The sequence below is a fragment of the Lepidochelys kempii genome, chromosome 3, assembly GCF_965140285.1.
Source record: "Lepidochelys kempii isolate rLepKem1 chromosome 3, rLepKem1.hap1, whole genome shotgun sequence".
NCBI classification, from domain to species: domain Eukaryota; kingdom Metazoa; phylum Chordata; order Testudines; family Cheloniidae; genus Lepidochelys; species Lepidochelys kempii.
In genome coordinates this window covers 207,525,933-207,537,616 of record NC_136382.1, presented here as the reverse complement: position 1 = coordinate 207,537,616, position 11,684 = coordinate 207,525,933, and the positions used below count along the sequence as shown (strand labels likewise).

General features: G+C 48.7%; 1 protein-coding gene across 1 annotated transcript; it reads right to left on the bottom strand.

Annotated features, from left to right (window-relative positions):
- Window positions 1-463: 463 nt before the first annotated feature.
- On the bottom strand, window positions 464-11,234 carry PAX1 (paired box 1). Its single transcript, XM_073336763.1, has 5 exons — window positions 11,231-11,234; window positions 10,120-10,749; window positions 8,225-8,367; window positions 7,235-7,445; window positions 464-555 (listed from the first exon to the last, which is right to left on the bottom strand). Exons 1-5 carry the CDS (start codon window positions 11,232-11,234, stop codon window positions 464-466), a joined length of 1,080 nt encoding a protein of 359 aa, XP_073192864.1.
- Window positions 11,235-11,684: the final 450 nt, after the last annotated feature.

Sequence of the window (11,684 nt, the reverse complement as noted above, 5' to 3'; positions counted from 1 at the left end):
GTCTATGGCATTGTAAGCAATGAACAGTGGTAGTAGGTCGTGAAAAATCTGTGACTGCTTTATATCCAGAGGTCTCTTGTGTGAAAGAAAGAAAGAAAGAAAGAAAGAAAGAAAGAAAGAAAGAAAGAAAGAAAGAAAGAAAGAAAGAAAGAAAGAAAGAAAGAAAGAAAGAGAGAATAATTCTCTCCCATCATCACTTTCCAACTTGACTGAGGAAATCACTCATTCAAGGCACAGGGTCAATGAATGTCCAGATCTCATTCACTTGTGCATTAAAAAGTCATTGTCTCTTTTTATTGCCTGGGCTTCTTTCAAATACAGCCTCTTCCTCTCCAAAGGCACCTCTTTGAATGCAGTTGTGCTTCTAGATTCTGTTTCATTTTCGAAGTTGCAGGTGTTTGATCCAAAACTCTCTCTCTCTCTCTCTCTCTGTCTGTCTGTCTGGGATGATTCACTGCAAGCTCTAGGAAGATGAGGCTGGGATAGAAAGTCCATGTATATTATTTAGGGTTTCTTGAGGTTTGCCTACAGGACTGGAAGGTTTTCTGTCCACAACTGTAGCAAGGGAAAGAAAGAGAAGCAAGTAGGTTGGCATACTCCTAATACATAGACAGTAACACCTCTGTTTGTTTCATTATATGGCATCAGACTGAGACTTCTTATGGAACCTGATGGGGGAGGGATAGCTCAGTGGTTTGAGCATTGGCCTGCTAAACCGGGGGTTGTGAGCTCAATCCTTGAGGGGGCCATTTGGGGCAAAAATTGGGGATTGGCCCTGCTTTGAGCAGGGGGTTGGACGAGATGACCTCCTGAGGTCCCTTCCAACCCTGATATTCTATGATTAGCTTTGCTTGACACTCCCAGTATGTTTACTCACCTATGGCCCAAAGAATCTGCCATGTTAATTTCCCATTCACACTTGTTGAGCAATAGTCGCTACTCATTAAAAAAAAAAAAAAAAAATCCTCTAAGAACCTTTCCCTTTCACTGCAAGCAAGACATTTTCTGCCCTGAAGCAGTGACTAGTCTCCTCCCAAGATCTTTCGTCGAATAATTTCACTAGCAATAGCTGAAGCCTCCGGGCTTGAAATAACCGACCCTTGGAAGCACAGCCCATCTGAAAGAAGAGAGCAATTTCCCCCCCAAGGCGAATCGGGCTGCCATCCTGTTTCTTGGGAAACACAAGCTCGTGTGCACCGAATGAAGCCCGTTCCTGGTTTAATCCGTGTTTCTGACTAGCCTTCTTCCCGGTTGATAGTTGCAAACATCCGCCTCGGAGATTTTGCTCAACCCCAGGGACACACGCTCTTTAACCCTTCCTGGCTATTGGGGGCGGCGGCGGGGGGGGGGGGGCTTCGGGAAGGGACCCCAGCTTTGTCAGGGACTATGTCAGTGACCGACCTTAAGCCGATTGCTGCCTATTTGCCTAGGGAGGCACAATCATTTTAGAAGCAAGTGAGCTCCTTCCCCACCTCCGATGGAGGAATCGCCTGCAAGGATTGGGGGGGGGGGGGCGGTTCTTCTTGTCTTAAAGCTCTACCTCCGTGGTCCTTTTGGGGTGAGTGCGGGGGGGGTCCCTTCCCGGTTGCGCGCTGTACTTGTGCATTTTAAATCCACTTCACTTCCCCTCTCGCCGCACACATCTGTATTAGATATCGCACCCAACGCGCCGGCAGCGCCTGGCTTCTCGCAGCCCGAGGAACCAGCTGCAGGGCTGGGCGGGGGGGACGCCAGAGCCCTTCCCGTCTGGAGGGACGAGAGGGGATTTGCTTTCCCCCCCCTTTCCCAACTGCGCCATGTTCCCCCTCCCGGCTCAAGGCAGCGAGGGCTTGTTTTAATTCGCTGCGATTTCGCGCACGCCAGAGGCTTGGAGCCCGAGCCAGGGTCCCCCCGGCTGTGCTGGGCGTGCGAATGGACGCTAGTCACAAGACACATTCCCTTCCTAAAGGGCCCAGTGGCTAGATATGAAATGCTCCCTTCAGGGCAGGGAAGTAGAGTCAGATCGGCCGCGGGGCTACTGCAGTCTGGTGCCGCTTTGCGGGTGTGTAAGTGTGTGTGTGTGGGGGGGTCTTTATTTTATTTTATTTTATTTTATTTTATTTTGCAAAACGCATCCATTTTCCGGACTCAATCTGGCTGAAACAAGCAAGATCGGGCCCCAAGCATTACAGGTGACCCCCCAGAGACAGGTATGTATTGAAAGAGAGAGAAAGAGAAAGACCCGAATCTAGGCAATCTACCACAGGTCTAAACCAGGGGATATCGCTGTCAGCCCCTCGGCTTCCCTGGCTTTAAGCGCCCCTTGCGATGTACGTGCTCGCTAAAGCTAGTTTACACTCAGAAGGCGAGCGGGATCGGGCCCTAAATCAACCCAGCGGTTCGGCTTTGCGAGGGCGTTGCATGCATCCGTTTAGACGCTCGAGGTAAAGGCGCTGCGATGTCTTTGGTTTAAGGCAACGTTTGGGTTATTTTGACCGGTAGGTATTCCCCCAGTCGCTGCGCAGCCCAAAGACGGACCGACCTCTGCAAGAAAATGACACCACCCTCGCTGAGTTGGGGGTGGGCGTCGCTGCAGATGGCAGTTTCGAAGCACGCTTTGCCCATGACACCCTGTGATCTTTTATGTGGAGTTTAAGCGTGGGGAGAATTGGCCGGCTTAACAAATTGCTACACCCCCCCCCCACACACATGTGCAAAAGCTGTCCTGAGTGCGAAGGGTAAATTATCGTTGCAAAATCATTATGCAGACCCAGTCCTGTCCCGTGAGGAGCCATCTCGTTCACAAACGTAGCCGAAGGCGGCTTTTGCAGTCAGATTTCAATGGCAATGAATGATCTCTACCGGGGTATGCAATTAGAGTGGTCGGAAAACGGGGCCGCAGAGCTGTAACTGGGGGAGGAAATGTCGAAGTGGGTAAAACTGATTGTAATGATGCGGATTTAACTTCACAGTAGCTCTGGGACGCACCTAAGAGGCTTAGATCAGGGTGGAGTGGGCTTTGACAATGGATAGTTCCTATTTCTGGAACGGGAACAAAATAAATACACAGGTAATAAGAACTTGAGCAAATGCAAATGGGTCTTTTAAAAGAAGAAAATCTATAAACTATGAGTAAGATTTATGGATCCTTGCATGGGAAATTCCTGTAAGTTAATTGTGATCAAATCATACTTGTCTCCTCCTTCGCCTGTTTATACAGGGTCGGAGGTGCCCAGATCTTTCACTATTCCTTCCGGTCCCTGGTAGGCTTCCTAGGCCATCGAGTTCCTGGGGTTTCATTAGGATCAAATAAAAGGTTTAACCAAATTCTTTAATGGTGATTTTTTTCCAAGGTGCTGAGCACTCGTTGATTATTATTATTATGTTAGAAAATCTGTCCATAAATGAATCTACTTCCTTGTCAATTATTACTTGGGATTTGTTTTATGTACCGGGTTTAGTACGATTACACCGGCTGTACAAGGTAAAATGAAACTTTCTTTGTCGCCGCTAGCTTGAGACTATACGAAATGGACTAGGTGCCCGCGCGCCGTTTAGATGAGTGAATGTTGTTTGATGGGTTAAAGGGGGTGGCTGGGGGGGGGCCTTGAGTATCAGAGCCCGCGTGTGTCTACATAGACACATCTCACACCGCTGAGTTATCGGAGACAATCATCACTTATCCAGTCAAATAACGCACATGAGCTAGAGGAAGCTATGCTTTCCCAAGGTAATAGTGCAGGGATGGTTTTTATACTCTCAGTTCTGAGGTGTTCAAAGAGTTCCTCGGACTTTTTTATTAAAATTGAAGGGTTATCTCTCTCTCTCTCTCTCTCTCACACACACACACGTACTGTATTTTGGTAAACAATACATTTGATAGATAGATAGATAGATAGATAGATAGATAGATAGATAGATAGATAGATAGATAGATAGATAGATAGATAGATAGATAGATAGATAGATAGGGTTTACGGGGATAGATAGATGATAATGGACCAAAAAATTAGTCAAACTAGAATGTGCATAGATATTTAACAAAATTCTTCTTTCTTTCTTTCTTTCTTTCTTTCTTTCTTTCTTTCTTTCTTTCTTTCTTTCTTTCTTTCTTTCTTTCTTTCTTTCTTTCTTTCTTTCTAAAATCCTTTTATGGCTATTAATTGTTATCCCTTATTGTACACAACCACTCGTTGTTAGCGGTAATAATGAAGCTGCAACTCTCAGAAGGCTACATGAGTTAGGCAAAAACGGTGAAGGGTCGTATATTAAAACAGTCACACATAAATTAGCTGATAAGTGGAAAATGAATTGCAAATGTGAAAAAGACTAGACGCATGCTAGTGAACAACGCAGAAGGGGGGCAAAGAATGGAAGCAGAAGAGATGAGTTAGCATTTGAAAAGGAGGACTTGTGGCTCCTTAGAGATTAACACATTTATTTGAGCATGAGCTTTCGTGGGCTGGAGCTGTAGCTCACGAAAGCTTATGCTCTAATAAATTGGTTAGTCTCTAAGGGCCACAAGTCCTCCTGTTCTTTTTGCGGATACAGACTAACCCGGCTGCTGCTCTGAAACCTGACATTTTTTAAATGAAACCGCATATCAAAGAAATAAAACGTCCCCAAATGGACCAATGTGATTAACAGAAGAACAAATGTTCACCGTTAAAAAATATACTACAGTATAGAGACGGGTTCACATCAGAAACATGTGATCGCTTATTATACTCCTAGGGTGTATTACTTTAAATACTCCCCGAGGGGGGGAAATAACTAGTATAAGCGATTTATAATGTTAGTCATTTTCCTCGAATGAGTGTGTCTTTCTTAGATCTGGATTATCCACCAGCACTTCTGCAAGATTTATGGTCGGAGGTATCCAGGAAAAATACTTATTTAATATGGCTAAAATTATTATTACTAAAAACGAAGGTCTCTAATGCTCAACCTCTGTCACTTCGCTGTATTTATTATATGATACCGAACATCACTGGGTCATTTCTTTTCTGTTTCATTACACACAATGCACACTCCAGGCACAGATAATTACCTCTAAGAAAGAGATCCTTGTTTTAAAGAATTAAAAGCTGGATGTTTGCCCCAGATCTTTCTGCTTCCTCTGAGATTTCCATCTCCCACGATTGAACATTAAGAGGGGGGAAATGGTTTCCACGTTGAATCTTTATGTTTTTACTGGTCACAGATATGAAACGTGTTAAACGCAAGGGTTGTACAATTCTGGACTAGCAGATATGTTCGCAAGGACATAACCGGCAATTATTTTAGGTGCTTCTTGGGGGCTGGGGGGGGGACCTTCTTCATGTATTTTCAGATTTCCATAAAAGTTTAGAAGTGCTAGGACTTAAACCACCTTTTCGGTTTAGTAACCAGCAGACTGTAGCTGGTTTGAGGCAGGACACTGCAGTGACTATCCAGCGGCATTCTGCAAGGGGTTTATTTGATGGGAAAGGATCATAACCCACAGCTTACAAATTACCCCAGCCCTAGCGCCTGCTACGTATAATTTGTTTCCTATCAAATACTGGCTCCCGCTCAGTGCTGCCCACCTCCAGATAAGCGCATGGAAAGGGGCATTATCTCTATTTGCACTTTTTTTAACGTGAATACAAACGAAAGATTAAGTAATTCCTCCACATCGTCTTTGAGCTTTCCACCCTCCAGAATACTAAAGTCCAAGGGCCGATCCAGCTCCGGCTGAAGTCAGTGGAAAGACACTAGACCTGCGGGGCCGGCCCTCCATGGGCACAACTGAGAAATGACAAATCGGATAGTTTAGGGCCCGATCCTGCATCTATGAAATCGTGTAGAAGTCTGCTTCCCAGGCAGAGAGAGAGAGAGAGAGAGAGAGAGAGAGACTAATTCTCCTCCACAGGCTAATTGTATCTATTCATGTTAAAAGTTCTATATTACATGTAATTTTACAAATTCTATATAAACGTGTGTGCGTGAAATACAATTATATATGTGTGTGTGCAGCTGTAAAACAGAGAGAGAGAGAGAGAGAGAGAGAGAGAGAGATGGTCTTTTTATATATTCTCTTCCACAGAATAATTTTATATCTAAATTTTAAACGTTCTATATTTCATTTGATTTTACAAATTCTATGTACACACATGTATGTGAAATACAATTATATATGTGTGTTCATATTATATATATACACACACAAGTATGTTCTTTTATAGCTGTAAAGTGTCATACACAATTATATATGTGTGTGTGTAATATATATATATATATATAACAGGCATTTCTATTATAGCTATTATATATATATATATATATATTGTATTATATACACATATATAATTGTGTATGACACTTTATAGCTATAATAGAAATGCCTGTTATATATATATAAACACAGACATATTCCATTATAGCTATATAGTGTAATAGACTATAAATATATATATTAAACGGAGGCATGTTCTATTGTAGCTATATAGTGAATATATCTAATCTATCTCTCTATATATAATATAAATTCTGAGGATGTTATATAACTGCAAACAGAGCATTTTTAATAAACATGGGAATATCCATACAGCTCTATATATTTCACGTATATATATGGAACAAAATATTATTTTGATATTATTATACTATAAATAAGAGACCAATGTGTCTGTCCAAGGATTGATTGAGGGATATCATTGCTGTACCCCGCAATTCATTCGGAGGAGGTTATATAACTACTAAAGCACAGAGCAGTGTTTAGAAACGTGGGAATGTTCCCTGCAGCTCTCTCTTTATTACAGGCATACATATGTACACTTCCTCCAGGTATCTCTCCACACATCATGCGTGCCATGGAGCAGCCCGTTCCCACGGTTTCTGAAGTGGTCTGTGGTTGGTGGTGACCGAGCCCCCTCCCAAGCAGCGCAGAGCTCAGGCCTCCGTAAATCACTGCAGGGACAGACACGCCAGCGTGTGTCTCCTGCGGTGTGTAAGTGGCTGGGGAGACTCGGCCACCTGTGTGGCTGCGGAGAGGAAAGTGGCTGGTGCCAAAGGACCCCAGCCGGCGTGGGCGCGGGCGAGGGAACACCTCCTGCCTCCACAGGCCCCTCGGCGAGGGCAGGGAGACTTTCCCAGCCGCCGGGCCGGCCAGAAGCGAAGGATACATTGCTCAGGTCACCAGGCAGGTCACTAAGATTTACCTCCCTCCCCACCCACCCAGCCTGGGTGCGATCCGCATCCCCCCCCCCCGGCTCCCCGCGCTCCTGGGCTTTACCTTCTCGGGCGGGATGCTTGAAGGCCATGGCGGTGCCCAGCTCTCCTCCGGGGACCGTCACTCCGGGCCCGTGGTGCGCCAGGGGGCTGCTTTGCGCCTGCCAGTGGTGGCCGGGGGTGATGTAGCCCGCCCCGGGGCCAGCGTAAACCCCGTGCTGGTTGGAAGAGGGGTAGGCGCAGGCTGGGAGGAAGCTGGAAAGGCCAGGGGCAGGCTGCGAAGAGAAGCGGGAGACAGGCTGTTACAGGCATTACAGACTCCCGGCTTCTGCTAGGGGCCTGAGGCCGGAACGGGATCGTAAGGTGCGGCCCGCCCTCGTCCCCGGGAAGGTTGCACATCTGCCTCTCCATGGACACAGCTCCAGTGTCTGCAACCCCCGGGCCTCGCCGAGCACATCCCCTGCTCCGGTTCGCCTTTTTACGTGGAGACTGAAATCAGCCCCCGTCCCCCCTTCGATTCCGGGAACCGGGTGGATTCGATTTCTTCGACTAACCGAGAGAACGGGGAGGCGGGGACAGAAAAGCGAGGGGAACGTTGAATTACAACGGCAACAAAACCGGAGGAAATCCCCAGCTGGGGCTGTGAAAATATTGATGCACTTACAATGGACACATTCAATGCATCAGACAGCGGGGGGATACACACGCCTAGGTCTGCCCGTGTAAATACACACCGATTCTGAGCTGAGGTGATACAAAACAAATTGTTCAACCCAAACGGATTCCTTTAAGGCATCCCCGGTTGTGTTTATGCTCTGGTGTACGCCTGCGTACACACACAATCTGGTGTGTTAAATGTAAAGTTATGAACTGCACCCGCATTTTCACAGCCTCGGCTCGCGATTTTCCCAACTGGAACTCTTAATCTTCCTTCAAGGGGTGATCCCCAAATCCCCCCCCCCCACACACACACACAAGCCAAGCGTTTTCTTCACGGCTATCTCTCCCCCACCCCCCGTCCCCCAGCTGCAAACGCCTGGCTGGAAGATGTTACCTGGGGGTACTTAATGTCCGCTTCCATTGCAGCTTTATCAATCCCATTGGCTGCCTGGGCGGGAGGGAAGGCCGTTCTGTTCACACTAGGCCAGTCTTCCATTTTGGGTGGGTAGGCAGACCCCTCTGTCCCAGCCAGAGGCCCTGGGATGGGAACAGATTGCAGGAGATGTACTGATCCGCATTCAGACTCTCCCTAGAACCATGCAACCTAGCCACCCCCCTTGCTGTCCTATCCCATAACCCGGGATCTTTAAGCGCTGTGAAAAGCCACGCAGGGCCCCAGTCTTGCTCCGGGACGAAGGCAGCAAGGGGTTTTGCCCTTGGTTTCAATGAGCTCAGCATCGAGTCAGGCTTTATTTCGTTTTCGCTCAAGTCAGCCTGGTCACTGGGCACCTTCGAGCCGGCTAAAAATCGCACTGTCTGGGTGGCATTTTCGACACGGGCCAATTGGGGGTGGAGCTTTGTATGAGAATCATTCAAAATTGCGATCGAGAATGATCTGATAGAGATCCTGGCCTTTAACAGAAAACTCTGATGTCCCTATTCAAACAGCATCGTCCAGAGGCTACAAAACAGAATCCAGATTTGGGAAACGTTTTCAGACTGAAAATTCTTTCTGGCTCCAGAATGTGCCTGAATCCGAAGCGAATACGCATTCGGGAGCCCGCTTTATAAACAGAAAAGGAGGACTTGTGGCACCTTAGAGACTAACCAATTTATTTGAGCATAAGCTTTCCTGAGCTACAGCTCACTTCATGGTGACAATCCCTCACGCAAACGTTAGCAGGAACCCGGGGCAATAGGTTAGCTTCTCAAATTGGCCTGCCTGCTTATGAAAACTGTGTACAAAGTCAAAAGAGTCTGGGGGAGCATAAAACACGAACTCTGACGGTCTAAATTATGACCAGCCTTGCTTACAATTCAGCTGAAACACATTCTCCTCCCCCAAAAGGTCTGTCTGTTGCACTAGGAAACTTTTAGGCTTTCTTATAATTTAAAAGGTATAATTCATAGACAGAAACGCATGCGGTTGATTTATTTACCTCTAGCATTTGAAAGGATCAAAGTAGGGCATTTCCCCCAAACGACTTGTTCAGAACAAAAGTGGAACCGGGTATTAATTTATTCAACTCGGCTTTGTATAAATAAAGCTTGACAGAGAAATTTTAAAAACCCTGACCACGATCCAATTTGCCAGCCAAAGATCTGCCTGGTATATATAGTGTTGATAGTAATCAGCTGTTTTGATCACTACTGAAGGATGCATTCTAGCTAGTGTGCCAGTTACACTATATTTTGTATTTTCTAGCAAAGAAGGATTGTAGAAGAAAGTTCTTTTAAAAGCGCTAAGAGGGCAGGCAAATTTCTGGCAACGAATCAGGTGAATGTCTGAGACATTTGCTTAGATCTGGCAAAAGGGAATCGAGATCTGAATGTGCTGGGCTTGGTTTTTTGGAGAGGGGGTGAGTGGAACTCAGAGCTCTGCATGTGTGACGGGCAATCTCTCATCCCCACGAAAATATTTTCCACATTTTTCATAAAAAGTTCAAGATGTCGGTTGTTTTGCTCCAGCTGGCCCATCAGATCCGCCCTAAATGCACCGGGTTATTTACGCAGCTCTTTCAGCCATTGTTCCGCCCTTGTTTATATATGGTTAAAAGTGATTTTGCAAAAGCCACGCGTGATTTTAGGTGCCTACGTTTCTGGGTGCCCAACAAGGGGGGCTGGTGTTCGAAAAGCGCTGAGCACCCACCTGCTAAAAAAACCCAAGCACCCCAATATGCAAGCACCCCAAACCATGGGTCTCTTTGGGCCCCTGGGAGGTAGAAAAACCCCAACCAACCAAACCCAGCGCCCACTGCAGTGCGAGTGGGCGAAGCTGCACTCGCTGACCTGTTTGCTCCATGAAGGTCCGGATACCGAGGATGTTGCTGACCGAATGCGCCGAGGGCCAGGATCTGGGGATACTGACATGTCCAGCTGTGACCGGCACGCCCGGATGATGGCCCATTTTGGTCCCAGAGGAGGCCATGGGGTTGGGGTAGGGGTACTGGTAAATGTGGTTATAGGGCAGCGTTGGCTGGGGGGGAGGCTGCTTGGTGCTGTCGTAGGGGTTGGGCTGGGAGAGGTTCCCGATTTTGTTCCGTAAAATCCTGCTGATGGAGCTGACGGAGGGCACGTTGTACTTGTCACACACCCCGTCCGCCAGCAGCCGGTCTCGGATCTCCCACGCGAAGATCCCCGGGTCGCCTTGCTTGTAGTCTCGGATGTGCTTCACCACGTTGGGGGTGGTGACCCGCGGCTTGCTCCCGCCGATGGCTCCGGGTAAGATCGAGCCCGTCTCGTTGTAGCGGGCCAGGATTTTACTCACGCAGCCGTGAGAGACCCGCAGCTGGCGGCTGATGTCGCAGGGTCGGATCCCGAGCTGGGCCAGCTCCACGATCCTCAAGCGGATGGCGTTGGGCAGGGGTCTCCCGTTGACAAAGACGCCTCCCAGCTGGTTCACTTCGCCGTAGGTTTGCTCTAGCGAGGGGGGGAGGAAGGGTTAGCACCCCAAGATTTCAGAAATAAAAGGGGACAAGGGGAAGAGAGAGATTCTGGCAGTCTACGCCCTGCACGGTACATGGAGCGCCCCAGTTCCCCAGCTCCTCCCAAACAGCCCCGCGCCCCACACCAGGGGCGCACTGGGTCCCGCGAAGGAAGGCCGGGGCCGCGTCGGGGGAAGGACGGGGTCTGTGACGCGACGCGGAGTATTGCGATTATTATCCTTCATGCCCGTGCCGGAGCGGGGTGTGGGGAGCGAGTGGAGGCTTCGCCCCAGGCCTCGCTGCGTGGGGATGGGGGTGCGCTTCCCCCGGCTGGGGCTTTGGCTTCCCCCGCTGCAGCGCTGGCTCGGGATAGCAAAGCGAAACTGCCTGCCCGACGCCCAGCCCGGCCGCTTTCTCCTTCCCAAGGATCCCCCCACCTCGCAGAAATCAGACCCCCCCCCCCTGCAGCGCCTTACCCATCGCCCGCAGAGACCCGCGCCGTGCGCGATCAGCTGCTCGCTAGCCGAGCCGCGGGCTCCCTCTTCCCCGAGGCAGGCGCGGATGCATAGAGGGGGGCTGCCTGCGAGCACCAGCCAGGCTCCTCCGGAGACAAACCCAGCCGCGGCGGGCTGCCCTTGCTCCGGGCCCGTCTCTCCGCGGCTGCGGCCGGAACACTTTCAAAGGCGGCCGGGGACTCACGCCCAAAGTGATCTTCATCCGATCGGGGGGGGATCAGCCCGTCCAGGAGCCTGCCGTTTGCTCAGATCAATTTGACGTGTCTTCCACGTCAATCTCGGTGGTCACGCCGGAGTTGGCATTTCATTGGTTCCCGGCCTTGCGAACTGGCAGAGGGCTGCTTCTTCTGCGGGACTTTCCCCCCCTTTCCGCCCTCCTCTCCCTCAACTACTCCTGTAACAACAGGGCGAGCGA

What these genes read in the sequence shown, in the direction of transcription:
- PAX1 (XM_073336763.1), bottom strand. An exon ending in CGGACATTAAGTACCCCCAG is followed by an intron (nt 7,446 to 8,224) that starts GTAACATCTTCC and finishes TTCTCTTCGCAG; the next exon opens with CCTGCCCCTGGCCTTTCCAG. An exon ending in CAAGCATCCCGCCCGAGAAG is followed by an intron (nt 556 to 7,234) that starts GTAAAGCCCAGG and finishes CCCTTGCTACAG; the next exon opens with TTGTGGACAGAAAACCTTCC.